Raw genomic sequence first — 15,862 nt, 5'->3', positions numbered from 1 at the left:
GGCTGCGCACCAGGCCAGCGAAAAGCTGCACTTTGACGCCACGCATGAGGTAGCGCAGCTTTTTGTCCTCGGACATCGTAGGATCCGCACGCTTAAACAGGCGCGTCATGTCTTCAATATACGCCGCTACAGTTTCGTTAGGCATTTGGATCCGAGTGTGTAGAGCGCGTTCGGCCCGTTCGCGGCGATCTGAGCTTCCGTAAGTTGCCGCAAGATGACGTTTGAACTCACTCCAAGACGACAGCTGCTCTTCATGGTTCTCGAACCACGTCCGAGCGCCATCCTCGAGGCTGAAATATACATTTCGAAGCCGTGCGGCGTCATCCCAGAGGTTGAATGTAGCTACCCTTTCGTAGTGCTGCAACCAGTCGTCGACGTCTTCATAGGTGTCCCCGTGAAAGGTCTTTGGGACGCGGGGGTTTTGCAACGTCACGTAGGTGGGGGTCGCACCAGGCATTGCGACGACGTCGTGGCTACTGGTAGTCATGCCCGAGGGGGAAAACTCAGGTGGTAGGCCTCGTTGCCTGCGGCTAGTGCGGTGAACGGGCGTTTCCTCGAATATATGACCAGCACTCCTGCTTAGCGTAGGGGTACGGGACATCAGACCTGACCTCCACCAGATTTGTCACGGTGTTGGCGACTGGGGCTAGATTAACAGAGCCGGTACAGGTAGAATCACACGGTCCAAGGTTTAGATACGTCCTGCGAGTCCGGAGCCGATTCACTTCGACGTCGTCTTTCACTCTGAGCGCCCCCTGGCAATGTGTATATATATATATATATATATATATATATATATATATATATATATATATATATATATATATATATATATATATATATATATATATATATATATATATATATATATATATATCGCTTCTTGCGAATGCCATAAGCAATATTTCATGTTAACGCGATACCGGTAAAGTCCCGTTACCCAGAAAATCAAGGGCCGGCGTTGGCGTCGGCGATGTGAAATAAAAAACAAATGTCAAGGGCATGGTGCTGGCAGGTGGTAGTTGGCAGCTGGCATGGCCGGGCACAGATTATTCGACGGTTTCTGCGACTTAACGACGCCACATGATATCGGAAAGCTGGGAGCAGCTGCCAATTCGGGTTGTTCATTGGAGGTGGGAAGGTGAAATAAGGATAAACCTTCCAGTGCTCTTGGAGGCCGACTCAGGCACGTTACACCTAGGCCAGGCAAGCATGTGATTAAGGAAAGGGGGGGGGGGGAGGGGGGAGGCGGGCGTTTTATATGTCAGTTGTGCGGTCGCGAGCGCTATCGCGTCTCGCCGATAGCTTCTGTGCCCCCATAATGTTTTTGCTGGCTTTCCTTGGAGAGGGGAAATAGTTCACATCACGCTTTTTTTGTCAGAAATCATGGAATGTGGTTTCTGCAGCTGCTTTACAATTTCGCAGAAGCTATTTATTGTCTAAAGTCAATAATTGTGGTAAGGTATATTGTCGCTATTAACGAATTATCTGCGAAACAAAAACTTGACTCTGATGCGTAAGGTGATTGGCAGCAATATTCAACTGGTTTCTTCCACCTGTCTTATAATCTTTATTTTTCTAGTCCTTGGCTTCATCTGTAATGCACACGCGCGCGGTGCGGTATCATTTTGTGCCACGGGATCAATGAATGGTCAGTTTTCTGTTTGGTTTTATTTACATATGTTAAAAGATTAATAACCTTGTAAAACAGTGAAGTGAGCACGTGCACGTTGAAACTTCTGCGCCTTCAGTTCATGGACATGCAACTCTAGTTACGCTGGGAAATTCCGGTTAAATAAGAATAACCGTATTTGCATCACCGCGAAATGTATCGGCGCTGCGTCTTGGAATGTCCCCGTCCAGCAATTTTTCGCTTATCTTTTGGTGAGAATTCAAATCATAAAACTTCATTAATGGTGCATAGATGGTGCCAACACGTGTCAACAGTCCAGTTCCAGGGGCTTTATCCAGCCTTTTGGACAAATGGGTTTTATGATTATGAATGCGTTTGCCAAGGTGTACTGGCTCGTAACGTAATGTAAAAATTGACAAATGCACATAGCGGGGTCTCGGGTTTGATTGATTGAAAACTTTATTTGTCTTTTGGAAGTTTGTTGGCGGTGGAGGTCGAGGCTTCTTCTGGAAGTCAGTCACCTCCCTGGCCGTGGTTGGGCCCCTAGTCCAGGGCTCCACTGAGTCGGGCCACCTCGCTATGCTATGCGTGTGCTATGAGTGCCCTCTGGGCCTCTAGCTCGCAGCTGGTGAGCCGGCTCTCCCATTGCTCCGCACTTGGTGTTTTCTGTTTGTGAAATGCATGGGGTCTCGGGAGAATATCTGCCTATGCCGAGTTTCAGTTAGAAAATGTAGTTTTTGAAGGCAACTACGTACGCTTTGTGTCTTCTTCGCATTGTGCTGTTTTATAAGGATCAACGACGCACTGTCTTCTTTCTTCTTTGTTCATAGGAAGGGAAAGGCGCAGTATCTGTCACACTTGCTCTGTGGACACCTGAACCGCGCCGTAAGGGAAGGGATGAAGGTGGGGGTGAAAGTGGATATAGAGAAAGGGGGGCCATAGTGGAGGGCTACGGAGTAATTTCGACCACCTGGGGATCTTTAACGTACGCTGACATCGCACAGCACACGGACGCCACTTCGTTTGCTGTGCGATGTCAGCGCGCGTTAAAGATCCCCAGGTGTCCCGAATTTTCACTATTATATTCAAGTACTGTTTCTCGCTGAGTCTAGGAAGGTGCGTGCCTACAAGAAGCACGTACCTCGCGCTTGATAAAATTATATGCCAATATTTTAAAGCTCTTATTTGAATTTAACCTTATATTCAGCTCAGTGCATTACCTTGAAATGTAGCCAGAATCACAATTGCTTCCGTCTGCCGCAGTGAAGAAAAAAACAAACAAAAATATAAAGAAAAAATTTACAATGAGCTCATCTAGGTGCATAAAACTGTTTATGCATGAATTGCTGCTACTACGTGTTTGGATGCACAGAAATATGTAGTAGTAACAGCGTTGCTTCTAAAGATGTCGCATTCCACACTCAAGGTGACTTTCTTGACGAAGAAAATAAGTATGTAATAGTACACTCAATAATTCACGCTGCTTTATATGGCAGCACATAATACAAGAGTATAATGGCTGAAAACAAACTGGTTAGTCCCAGAAGACGTTGATGTGATTGGTCAGTGTGTAGGAATCCAGGGTACAGACCATGTTTGTTCGTGTAGATTTCTAAAAGAAAAAGAAACGCATCTAAGTTGCTGAGTTATTTAGTGGTTTAATGCGTTTTTCAGAAATATGTACCACTCTCTTGGTTAGGGTTGCTTAGCATGACAGATATCTAAACGATTCATTAAAACTTCTATAGCTATTTAAACGGTCACCAATAGCGCACAAACGAAGGATGTAAGAGAAGGCACAAAAGAACATTAACTTTCAACTCAACCGTATAGTTACAAGCACTAAAATTCAACAGTAAAGCTTTTATGTGTCCTTTCGCTCGTCCTGCTTTTGCTTGGGCGCCATCATTGCCATTTTAGGTACGAACCCGCAACATGGCCAAGTTTATTTTACAATAACTATTTAAAAGAAGTAAAATGCGGATTCTAAATCACAGAGGCGTATACCACCTTCAGAGTGTTCTGTACATGAAGCCTTGTACTAGAAGAATCATATTTAACACATATTGCCTTTAGAAATAATCCCAACTATGTTCTTTCCTTTTCTGAATTCCGGAAGTGCAGGCCTTCATTCTCATTTACTTAATGAGTCTGTCTATTCGTTTAGGTTATGTTGAATATACATGATATGAGTTGGCCTATTGATTTAAGTTAGGCTGCTGACTAAATATAAATGCTGAATATATTTTATGTAAAGGATATATTTGCGGTGAATTGACGAAAATGTCTTGATGCGATTTACTGGTTCTCTATATTTAAAAACTTGCATCAACAAAAATTACGCGCTCTAACGACTGTGTTCCGTTCACGGGCAGAAGCAGGTTTAGTGTGACAAAAGTGATTAAACCATCAATCGGACATTAATTACTATATGCCTTTCGATGGAACCATAAACAGACTTCATTTTTTTTTGCTTCCCTTGCAGGTTCCTCGGCGAAAACCGCGAGCGAATTGAACCTTTCAGCTATCTGCCATTCGGCGAGGGACCGAGACAGTGTGCCGGCATGAAGTTTGCCATGGTTATGATAAAGCTGGGCCTGTTTCACGTATTGTCGAGATTTTCGTTCGAAACTTGCCCCGAGACGGCGGTAAGTACGTATCTTATTTCAAAGACTAAGGTCGCGCATGCGAATGGTTGGCTTAATTTGCTGCCTGACTACAATAAATAGAAATAGTTGGTGCATGAAAAGCACGAATTGTTTTAAATATGCGTCATTTTGCAGGCATGAACAATAAAATGTTACACATACCAGATGTTTCAAGAACGCCTGCCAGAAGTGAAAAAAAGAGGCTTCTTCACCATGAAGAGATTTTATGCGGAATAGCTATACTAGTACTGGCGGACATCACAAATGAGTTGAATGACGTTAACTAGTACTCTGGCTGACTAATTTCGCATACATAACATTTCAGCATTACAGTTGGGCCTCTAGTGGGAAGTAGAGCTTTGTAGCCGTCATTATTACTAGACCCGACAGTCTTAATTATTTCGAAAACGTTATTACCCTCGACGCTGCGGCTCATTAACTTGAGCTATATCATGCCAAATTACATGGGACTTCGAAAAACCCGCGCTGAAAGTTTCTATCTTGCCGCCGTTTTTCGAACCGCACGAATGAGGGTAATCGCATTTTCGAAACTTTAAATGATATGGCTGATAGTAATGGCCAGTCGCAACTGTTTGCAACTAGACGCATATCTTTGATTGTTGACCTTAATTCTTGAATTTAACTAACGTGCAAGAAGTAACTGTGGGACACAAAATTTATCTGACATAATACCAAATTTTTTTAAATTAACGCATATATGTTTTAAATTAAGTTGAACACTCTTTGATACGCTGTAATTTCAAGGATGCTGCTAAAAGCTATTGATTTTTTTCGAATCTTGAGTGCATGATTATTTGTTGGCAATATGAATATATATGCTATTACAATGACTCCTGCATTTATGCCCCCATGTGTTTTAGGTTATAATTCTCATTTTCATCTGTAGCACTTCTCTACTTTCATGGTTATGCAGTTCTTTGACCTAGAGTATATTTACATTGTGCTATATAGTACTTCAGCTCAGTCGTTCAGTCGTGTCCGACTCTTCGTGACCCTAAGGACCATGTCACGCCACGCTTTCCGGTCTCTTACTATCTTCCTAACATCACATAACTTCATCTGCAGTGCCTCGAGGATGCCATCTAACCATCGCGTTCGCTGCCTACCCCTTCTCCGGCGACCCTCAACCTTTCCCAACATCACATCTTTCTCCAGTGACTCCTCTCTTCTCATCAGATGACCAAAGTAGCTTAGCTTTAACTTTAGAATTTGACCCTCCCATGAGCAGTCAGGGTTTATGGCCGACAATATTGACGGATTTGATCTTCTGGCAGACTAAGGAACTCTCAAGAGTCTCCGCCAGCACCACAATTCAACGCGTCAATTCTTCGGCGGTCAGCCTTTTTCACAGTCCAACTCTCGCATCCATACATCACAACTGGAAAGACCATAGCACGAGTTATACGGATCTTGGTTGGCTGACTAATGTCTCTGCTCTTTACTAGGCGGTCAAGGCTAACCATTGCTCTCTTTCCCAGAAGCAGGCGTCTCCTAATTTCATGGCTGCAGTCTCCTTCCGAGGTAATCTTGTCCATTGATTCTCCAGGACTTGATAGGGCAAGACGCCATGATCTTTGTTCAGTTTAAGCCCAAACTTCTCACTCTCTTCTTGTACGCGCATCAGAAGTCTCTTGAGTTCCACTTCACTTTCTGCCATTAAAGTGGTATCATCCGCATATCTAAGGTTGTTGATACGCTTTCCAGCAATCTTCACTCCAGCTGAAGACTCGTCCAGACCAGCCTTCCTCATGATGCACTCTGCATATAGGTTAAATAGGCAGGGCGACAGTATGCAGCCTTGCCTCACTCCTTTCTCAATCGGAAACCAATCGGATCACAATCTGCTGTGATCTACGCAGTCAAGCGCTTTCGCTTAATCAATAAAGCAGAAGTAGATGGGTTTCTGGAACTCTCTTGCTTTTTCCATGATCCATCGAAGGTTGGCAATTTGGTCTCTAGTTCCTCTGCCTTTGCGAAACTCAGCTTGCACGTCCGGAAGCTCCCGAACAACATACTGCTGCAGCCTACCTTGGAGGATTTTCAACATCACCTTGCTAGCATGCGAAATAAGCGCGATCGTGCGGTAGTTGGAACAATCTTTGGCACTGCCTTTCTTTGGAATGGGGATGTAAACTGACCTCCTCCAATCCTGTGGCCACTGCAGGGTTGTCCAAATCTTCTGACATAATGTATGCAGAATGTTAACAGCATCATGTTTGAGATTTTTAAGCAACTCAGCTGGAATGCCATCAATTCCGCTAGCTTTGTTCTTAGCAAGGCTGGCTAAGGCCCATTCATCTTCACTCTTCAGGATGCCCGGCTCGAGATCAGTAATCACAACCGTCTTATGTTGGGTTTGCACATTCGGGTCCTTCTTGTACAGTTCTTCTGTGTATTCCTGCCACCTCTTCTTTATCTCTGAGGCTTCAGTGAGGTCCTTGCCTCGCTTGTCCTTTATCACGCCCAGCTTAGCACAGAAGCTTCCTTTGATATCTTTGTCTTATACAGAGCTCTTGTGTTCCTTAATTGGCTGTTGTCCTCAACTGCTTGGCACTGTATGTTCAGGAAGGCATTCTTATCTCTCCTTGCTATTTTCTGAAAATCCGCATTGTGAACCTTGTATCTTTTTCTTTCCCCCATAACTTTTGCCATCCTCCTTTCCTCAGCTATTTGCAAAGCCTCTTCAGTAACCAGTTTGCTTTCTTGCATTTCTTTTGCTTTGGAACTACCTTAGTAGCAACTTCTTGTATTATATCACGAACATCAGTCCACATCTCTTCGGGCTTCGGACATAGTACCAGTTGTCTGAAATTTACAGATGTATAGTCTTCATTTGTCTCCCCCCCCCCCCCCCCCATTATTTTTTTGTTATTCTGCATAGCGTATTCGTAATATATATCGTTCATTATATCTGTGTGCCTTAGATTTCTTGCTACAATTTCTTACTTTTATTTATGTCTGTTATATTCAAAGCAATTTCAATGCATTTCGCAGTGTTGTCTTTAGTCTATTGGCTCAAAAAGTGTTTGATTAGATCTTACGTATACAATGTCTGCGTATTATACGTTAAATTGTTATACCATTGTGGAGCAAAGCATGGGTGTAAGGGCACTGTCTGGCAGAGTGTATGTGGCTTTATCCCCATCACCGGATACTACCTTTGTGTCTGAATAAAAGAAATTAAATTACTAAACGTCGGTTTACCAGCTTGCTATTAACAATATTCTGTTCACTGATGTCCGCCAATACTGGTAGAATTGGGCCGTAGAAGCCATGTTCTTATTCAGAAAGTCTATTATGGTGTTTTCTTGAGTTTCCATGAAACACGTGGAATACGCGAAGTAAAGTACGCAATGACGCTGCCCCTGTGCCTGGACAGAGGCTAGCACTGAAATTTCAGCTCATTCATATATCGCGCTCTTCGATCTCAATTAACTGTATGCTTCGATCAAACCATACTTCTTCGCAGTGACGAAATGTTTCAAAATTATTCGGAAACAAATAAACAAAAATAAACTAGCATTTATTTGTAACAATCGGAAGAGAAGCTGGTTACCAATGTAAAGAGTGTGCGACCAAAGTTTTGCTCGTCAAAATGCTTGTTGTAAGTACGCCGGTTTTATTATGTGTGCTGACATGTTTAACGCATTATTTTGAGGAAATTATGCTCTTTTTTCAGATCCCCCCGAAATATCACCCGACCATCCTTGTTCTTATTCCCAACGAAGTCAAGCTCAGGGTCATCGACAGAAAATGCGGCTGGCAAAAACACTAACTGAAGTCGGAAAGGCATTAAAGAAAAACTTCAGACCACACTTGCTAATAAATTGTTGTGTAATGTTTTGTTCGACTTAAATAAATCCTTCAAGAAATGTGTGTTCAAACTGCGCATGTGAAGTGCAGACAAAATAGGGACATTCAAAAGCTTCATTTCCAGATGTCCTTTGTATCTGAAAAAAATAAACAGAACAATTAGGCAGGATCTTACTTTAAGCAAAGGAATCTGCATTCGTCATTTGCAGGGGGACTGAGGGTAGATTTTTTTTTCTACTAAAGAAGAGTAGGATAATGGAATGTCCGCGCGACTTCTATGCTATCGTTTTATGCGGTGCGGAAATCTGCGCACTAGGTGAGAAAGAACAGTATATTTTAGAGTGAAATAGAGGTTAGTTGGAAAAAAGGCAAGCGCTTCAGAGAAGTTCCCAAAAGGTGGTTGTGTGGTTGTGTGGATTAGAAGGCTTAGCAGGAATAGCGCACGCTCGGGCTGCGCCCAGAAATGTCGCCCACTAGGAGGAGCACGCGGAAAGGCGGATACTGTCAGGCGGCACGTTGCTGCAAAAATTGATACGCTTTCATCATGTGACAACGCAGTGTGTAGCGTTTTATACGTAACAACGTTCCTGGGCTCAGTCCTCAGAAAATCACATCAGTTTCATGGTTCACGACAATTTCAGGGATATGGACGTAAAACCCGCCTTTACGGGAAGTGTCAAAGTCAGTGCCATCAAACGGCAGCGCTGACCGCGAGTAGTCTTCTTACAGTCCCTAGAAAGACTACTTTTGCTGCCGCGCTCACCTCCTCTCATGTTATCTCCTCCTCGCCGAGGCACGTCTTTCGGTTGGTCTTTCCAGGGGGGGGGGGGGGGGGGCGCAGGCCAACACAACGATAGCAGGCTGATGCAGTCCTAGCATCTATTTTGGAGGTCCGCCTGCTGTGCCGAGTGCTTCAGGGAATTAAGACAATTTACGGGCGGGCCGCAAGCATCCTGCTCCTCCCCTGTAACATAGTGTACATGCCTTTTATTTTTACCTACCCTGTCCTTTCTTTCTGTCTCTCACTTCTTTGATTTCCTCTACCTCTTCCTTGCTGCTCCTTTGCTTCCGCCGCCCCAGTTGAAGTGCTTCTGATGATGAGATAGCAGATACTGGGGCCAACAAACATCTTTTTACTTCCGCTTTGTTGTTTGTTTCAATAAAACAACTTACTACTACTTCTAGCCGGAAATGGTTGACCTGTTACATCTTCGGGCTTTGACTGGTCGGTTGTCTGCGTGGCATCACGAGATTCAATGGCAGCGCATATTGGCGGGATTCTGTCTCGGAGCTTCCCCTTCCAGATGGAGGGTCAAATGGCGTATAACGCTCTAGGATCCTTGGTTCGGTCTAAGACACTACTACTAGGCCACGTGGGTATGCTCACGCAGCTTGTTACCAGCAATGCTTCATATTAATGTCGGATGGTCTTTCACTATAATGTATGCTAATGCGTATGTGTGAGAACATTAATCAAGACACAAATTCTATGAGTTGTTTGGGCGCAAAAGAGAGTGAGCAAGGGGTGGAGTGAACGGGAGCCACTAACAATGATGCCCTCAAATGTTTACAGCACCGTTTTGACTAGGGTTTCAGTAGATGTCATGTGGCGTTGCAAATAAACCAATAAAAACGAGGAATAATGATGACGTCGTGAGCGTCAACTTTGACAGTGCCTAGAAGAGAACACCCTCGAAGCTTAGCGGTTGTGAGAAGTACATTTCATGCTCGAAAATGTGGCGCAAAACATGGGACAGCATCGCGAGCCTCTCGCCAGATAGCAGAATTTGTCAGATGAAGTTGCCAGCCGGCTAGTGATGCCATTACATGTCGGTTTAGCAGAGCTTTACACCAGGAAAGTTGACCTTGCCTCAGCATATAGTAGAGGTGGTATATTTGAGATAATCGATGCCGGAATTAGGGGTTCGTGACATGAGCAAGTAGCAAATTGCATGTCTGCAGATGGCTGTACGCAAGTACAGACCTGCAAAAAGAGCCGCAGACGGAAGCCGTTACCCCTGTTACGCAATACCTATATTCGGAGCTTAAGTGGTTTCGAAGTAATATGGATCAGGCCTTCGACATGATGTTATTTCTGGAAATAGAATTAGCATCAATTTTTACAGAGAGACATCGTATTCCATACAAGTCAAGAGAAATGTACTTCTTAATTTTTATGTAGAAGGCGCCCCATTAATACACGCCTTCCCAGCAATGCTAGAATATATTGTCAATTGTCTTCAACTGCTTGCCGATCTGACAATCTGCACCCCAGGGGAGAGCAGATCTTTTGTTTTCCAGACATTCTTTCACGGCCAGTGCTTCAGTGTGTAACCTCAAAAAAGAAAATTTGACAGCGGCTGGTAACTGCATTTGTTACACCCATTTTAATACATTACTGCCCTGGCGTCCGCGTTACATGTCTGGTCTGGTAGAGCAACATCGCTTAAATCGCAACCGAGTTTTGCCGCTGTATAGTAGATAGGTACTGCTGTGAAAAAAGAAAAGATTCAGATAGAAATTTTACTCTTCTTGTAGTAGCCAAAAATTTGGTCCTGCATGGGCTCACTTCCAACAACCCATTCCGATAACGCATGACCCAGCCCTAACTGGCAGATTCTAGCATGAATGGGTCGCTTGGATTGTGAAAAACAAAAAACAAAAAAAAAAACACCTGATAACGACTTGTCTGAAAAAAATATGGACCAGCGCATGTCATCGATCCCTTCTTCACCCTTCTAAGCAGAATTGTCCGGCGGCACGTTTTCAGCCCGAAGCCCTGATAAAAAAATGCAAAAATACGGATCAGTTTCTGCCCTTTAAGCCTTGAAGAATGTAGTACTTGCACTACGCACCTCACCTACTTAATAAGGATACGTTACACATGTCCCTGGCAAAAGGAGGTGCCACATCCCTTTCCACTTGTCATCTTTGACACGGGTATCTTCCAGCTGCCATTTTTAACAGTCCTGGCTGTCTCGCTAACACTCCAGGGGAGCACTTATGTTAACACCAAAGACAGATTCGGAAAGATAACCGCAGTCACTGGCCATCCTCTATGACAAAACCGAATTCCTTTTCCCCGGGTTACTCGACTTCCTGTCGATTCTCTAAATGGCCTAACACATTTGAAAGCCTGTTTTGTGCTCTCATAGTCAAAAGCGCCGTCTGCATGAGCCAGCATGTTAACTTCTCTCACTCGTAACTCAAATCCTTGAATACCGCTATTCTGTAATATGTTTGAACACGTTGCTTCAATGTATATGCAGAACAAAAGAGGGATAGGGGGAAGCCCTGGCATACCGAAGGCTTGACATCTGTGGGGGTTCCCAAACATTTATTTACTATTAGTCTCGTTGTACAGTTGCTGTACGCCATGGCCATTCCGTCTCTGATTACAGAAGCAAGATTTACATGATCCGGAATAAAAAAATACAGCCAATTTGCATACTTAATCAAATGCGAAGTAGGGGCGTAGCACTGCCTAGGCACGGAGGTAAGCACCAGCTGCTTCACAACGCGGCGAGTGGCTCGGAGCCGAGGCCCAGGGAGCACCGCGCTTGCACATCTGCTGTCCGTGAAGGCTGAGGAGGGAGTGATGCGAGGCGAGAGATGCTGAAGTTTAGGACGCGTGAGCGACACGTGACTGCTCACTCGGGAGCACCTCCACAGTAACACACGCTTGTGCAACGCTTCCGGGTGACGGCCGCCACATCCGCCAACTGACACGTCCCTCTCTTACTGGGTGAATCTATGCGGGTGCTCCGCTCCCTCTGTGTTAAGTCGCGTGATGAGGGCGTCGCCACTTCCCCTTCCTGCTCTTCAAGTTCAAGCAGAGACAGGTGGACAGAAAGAGAGAGAGAGAAAGAGAGCGCCTTGTGCTGCAGTTGTGCGGCCACTCCGCCTCCTCAATGCTGAGCAGCGCGAAGCGCGCGTCGCCACCTACTCTTTCTCCACTTCAAGTTCACGAAGAGAGAGAGGCTGAGCAACTTCTGACAGACATCGGTGAAATCCGTGATGGCGGCTAGTAGTGATACGCATTAAAAAAACAAGTGTTCATGCACAACACAATCAAATGTTTTTTTCAAGTCTAACTGAAGAAATGGAACCCGACTGTCATTACACCACAACCTTAAAGTACACATCTTGCTACATGAATATTAAACGGCATAGAACGACCTTCGATGCTAAAAATTTGATGGGCACCTACAATTTCATTCATTACCAGTTGCAAGCTGGCTGCCAGCGCATTCGTAAATATTTGGCAGCCCACATATATAAGTGATATAGGTTTTTACGATGTTACTTCTCTTCAATTTTCTTTGTCTGCCGTGTTCGAAATAAGAAAAGTGCGTGATAAATCAAAAGAAGGCGGTAGTACTTTAAATTCAGACGCAGAGGTGAAATGTCTTCCTTAAGCCCCTTATAGAAGGCCGCCCATAACCCGTCTGGTCCAGGCGACATTACAGAATTTAAATTGTTTATGGCTCGTTGCACTTTTGATTCAGAAATCGCTCCTTCTAATTTCTGTTCCTGGTTATATGTTGTTGGCCTTGCTTCATAAACTATATGAATAAATGTATCCATGCTGACGTCATGTAGTGCATAGCATTAAAAAGTGTTTTACGTGTTCGTTATCTGTTAGAATCCCTCCATATTTGATATTGTCAGTGCGATTTCGCACAGCCTCAGATTTTTCCACTCGAAACATTCGTTTCATTGGTATTTCACCGCACACTTCCCATCAGCTCTCCCACGCTCCAGTGCCCTGTGATAACGTTCTTGTTCAATAATTTCAAACTCCTGTTTAATTTTTCTTAAGTCATCTATCAACTGAGCTGGTGCTTTATTCACCTGGTTGATTAGTTTCTGCAGTAGTTCAGTTAATTTCCTGTCATAAATTTGTTCTTGTCTCATGCAACTAGCCTTTTCAGTTGCTTTCTTTTTGATTTGTTTCTTGCATAGCTCTGCTTGCTCACATGATATTTCATCAGCAATTGGCGTTATCTGGCCGATCTCTTCTTTTATATAACTACTAAATCTGCCATACTTTAATAGCTCATCTTTAAATTGCCACAAATCCCTGCTAAATGTATTTCCCTCTTTCGCTGTTCCCAACGTGCACTGCAGAAAACAGGGGTGCGAGAAGCACGTGGGCCCACCCTCGTAATTGTTGCAATGCGGAAGCAGGCCCACCGACATATATATGCTATCAAGGCGCGCGTGACTGAACCGATGAAAGTGCGTGAACTGCACGTCTCGATCCTTTTCTAAGCACTCTGTTGCGTAACCAGCATTTCATGTTGAATAAAATGCGAACAATATTTTGGTACAATTGTCTCTGAATCTTCTTTCAATTTTTTTTTCAGGAACAGCTAGGACACAGTTAAAATTACCCATGTCGATCAACTTCATTTCTACGCTAATGTACTGCTCGTTTTAGAAGGTTGCCCTCTCCTCAACTCCGGTTAGGCCGTCATGTGCATCAAGGCACATTACTCGCCACTCCGTATCACAGTAAGCATACCCCTGCACAAAAAGGTCGTCCCGAAGCACATGACACGTAGGCTTGAACAACCAGAGCTAGCTTTGTTACAAAAGCACTGATACGCTGCCGATATTCCTATCGCATGTAACGGTCACGTAATATTTAGAAGTAAAACGCCTTACTACGTTATGCTCGCGAACTTTCGTTTATTATACCGCCAGCAGATCAATGTAGTATACTTAGTAAACCGATATACTTGGCTATGTTTTTTTTTTTTTTTTTGCCCGCCAATCCCGTGGTATTCCGGTAGCTTTTTTCAGATAAAGTGGACGAGCCATTTTTACATAAAGGCGAAGAGACCGATATCATGGCGCATGTCTTTCACGTCTAGCGTATTGTAGCGAAAGCTACACTAGGGTAGTAGAAGCGAGTTTCGTCGTGCCTGTCTGAGGCCACAACTGCGCTTGTGCCATATCCATGGAATCCAAGTGTTTCGTTCCACATGTGTTCCGCCCCTGCACCGCGCCGCCCTCCAACATTGCATCGACTCGTGACGTCACCTGCCTCCTTACCCATCCTCACCACGCAATCGCAAACTATTCGTGGGTCACCCATGACTCATAGGTACGTACGTGGTGCTCGCCACAGAAAGCAGCAGGAAGAGGGCAAGTTGCATCCCATCAGATGTCACTTATGGAGACTACATCATCCTCAAATTCACTTATAAATTCCTGGCATAAAGAAGAAAGCTGGGGTACCAATGCTGCCTTTCAAGAAAGGACGCTGGATCACCTTCGCTCTAAGCACGATCATCGAATACACGTGTACACGGATGGCTCAGTTACGTCAGCCAGCTCCGCGGGGTCAGTGGTAGTACCGGCAAGGTCCGTCTTGATAAAGCTAAAGACTACACATCTCATCTCTTTGACTGGCACTGAACTAGCTGCCTTATGGGCTGCAATCGAATACATCAGCCAAGAACTCCCCCAAGCATGGTCAGTTTTCACTGACTCCAAAGCAGCGCTTCAAGGCATGCAAGCGGCATTACGCCACGGCTCAAATGAACAACTGTTTGCAGATATCCGCACGCTACACCACGCTGCAATATCTAAAGGCCACGACATCATTTATCAGTGGTTGCCAGGACACTGTGCATTGCAGGAAATAACCAGGCGGACGACGCTGTCCTTTCTGCCCACAACGACGGACTTCCAGCCCAAATTACTTTAGGGCGACGCAGCGAGCGGGCTCCGCTGTTTAGCTGTAGAGCTGACACATTCAGCGTGGAACACCAGAGAGTTCTCCAACCGTCGCCTCAAGGCATTTGACCCTGGACAGCGTCTGCGTATTCCCCACTACACAACACATCGTGAAACAACATTACTGTGCCTCCTTTGGCTTGGCGTTGCTTTCGCAAATACGCCTTCCTGATCGGGATGGCTGACAGTCCTGCTTGTGAACGATGGGGCGTTGATGAAACGATTGACTACCTCCATTGGGATTGTCCTGTTTTTGCAACTGAGCGACATACGCTGCGTACTGCATTGGATCATCTGGACGTTCACCCCTAACTGAAGGGAAGATCTTGACCATGTCCACAAAGTCATCTGTGCTCAAAGCCTACAAGGCATTTCACTGTTTAAGACTAGCCTGATTGACAGACTGCGACGTTCTCACCTCCTCTTCTCTTCTACTCTCATCCTTTCATCCCCCCTTCCCCTTCCCCAGTGCAAGATAGCCAACCGGAATTCTTTCCTTCTGGTTAACACCCCTGTCTTCCGCCCTCCTTTTCTCCTCCTCCTCCCTTAGATGCGTGCACCTGCGCGGCGTGGACGAAGAGGATAGCTTCTGCACTGAGCATGCGTGTGCAGCCGCGGAGAGCGAGAGATCATCAAGTGGAGCAGGAAAGAGGTCTGCCAGCATTGCTTGCATAGGGTATGAAAGAGGGTTTTGCATGGAAAGCCGGCGGTGAACTTTGATGCGTTCAACTGCACGCTGGTTGTGTTCGATGCAACTCTCGGTCGCCTACAGCAAGGCGTTAGCTTCACATGCGATTTAGCACCGTTGAACACCACTAACTTGTTGTCAGATTTTCTATTTTAGTTAGTTTTTAGGGATAGGAACGCGCAGTAAACTTTTACGTGGAGATTCCAAACTTGTGGACAGCTAGACATAATCAGGTTAAAGTCACGTTTTCATATTTTGTCTTTTATTAATTCTTACTCCATGTCTACTGGAGCATCGGCGACCCAAAGAAGC

The 15,862-nt window shown here is 44.8% G+C and overlaps 1 protein-coding gene across 1 annotated transcript in view; it reads left to right on the top strand.

Moving 5' to 3' along the window:
* LOC146195996 (cytochrome P450 3A16-like) overlaps positions 1 to 8,172 on the top strand; it is a 60,998-nt gene extending 52,826 nt beyond the window's left edge. Inside the window, exons 13-14 of the mRNA XM_084596315.1 lie at positions 4,119 to 4,281; positions 7,982 to 8,172. Coding sequence (XP_084452441.1) covers positions 4,119 to 4,281; positions 7,982 to 8,077 — 259 coding nt within the window. The 3' untranslated portion in view covers positions 8,078 to 8,172. The remainder of the gene's footprint in view (positions 1 to 4,118; positions 4,282 to 7,981) is intronic.
* Positions 8,173 to 15,862: the final 7,690 nt, after the last annotated feature.

Source organism: Amblyomma maculatum, chromosome 3 (genome assembly GCF_055883805.1).
Source record: "Amblyomma maculatum isolate TAMU_Amacu chromosome 3, ASM5588380v1, whole genome shotgun sequence".
NCBI classification, from domain to species: Eukaryota; Metazoa; Arthropoda; class Arachnida; order Ixodida; family Ixodidae; genus Amblyomma; species Amblyomma maculatum.
This window is presented reverse-complemented; position numbering and strand designations above follow the sequence as displayed.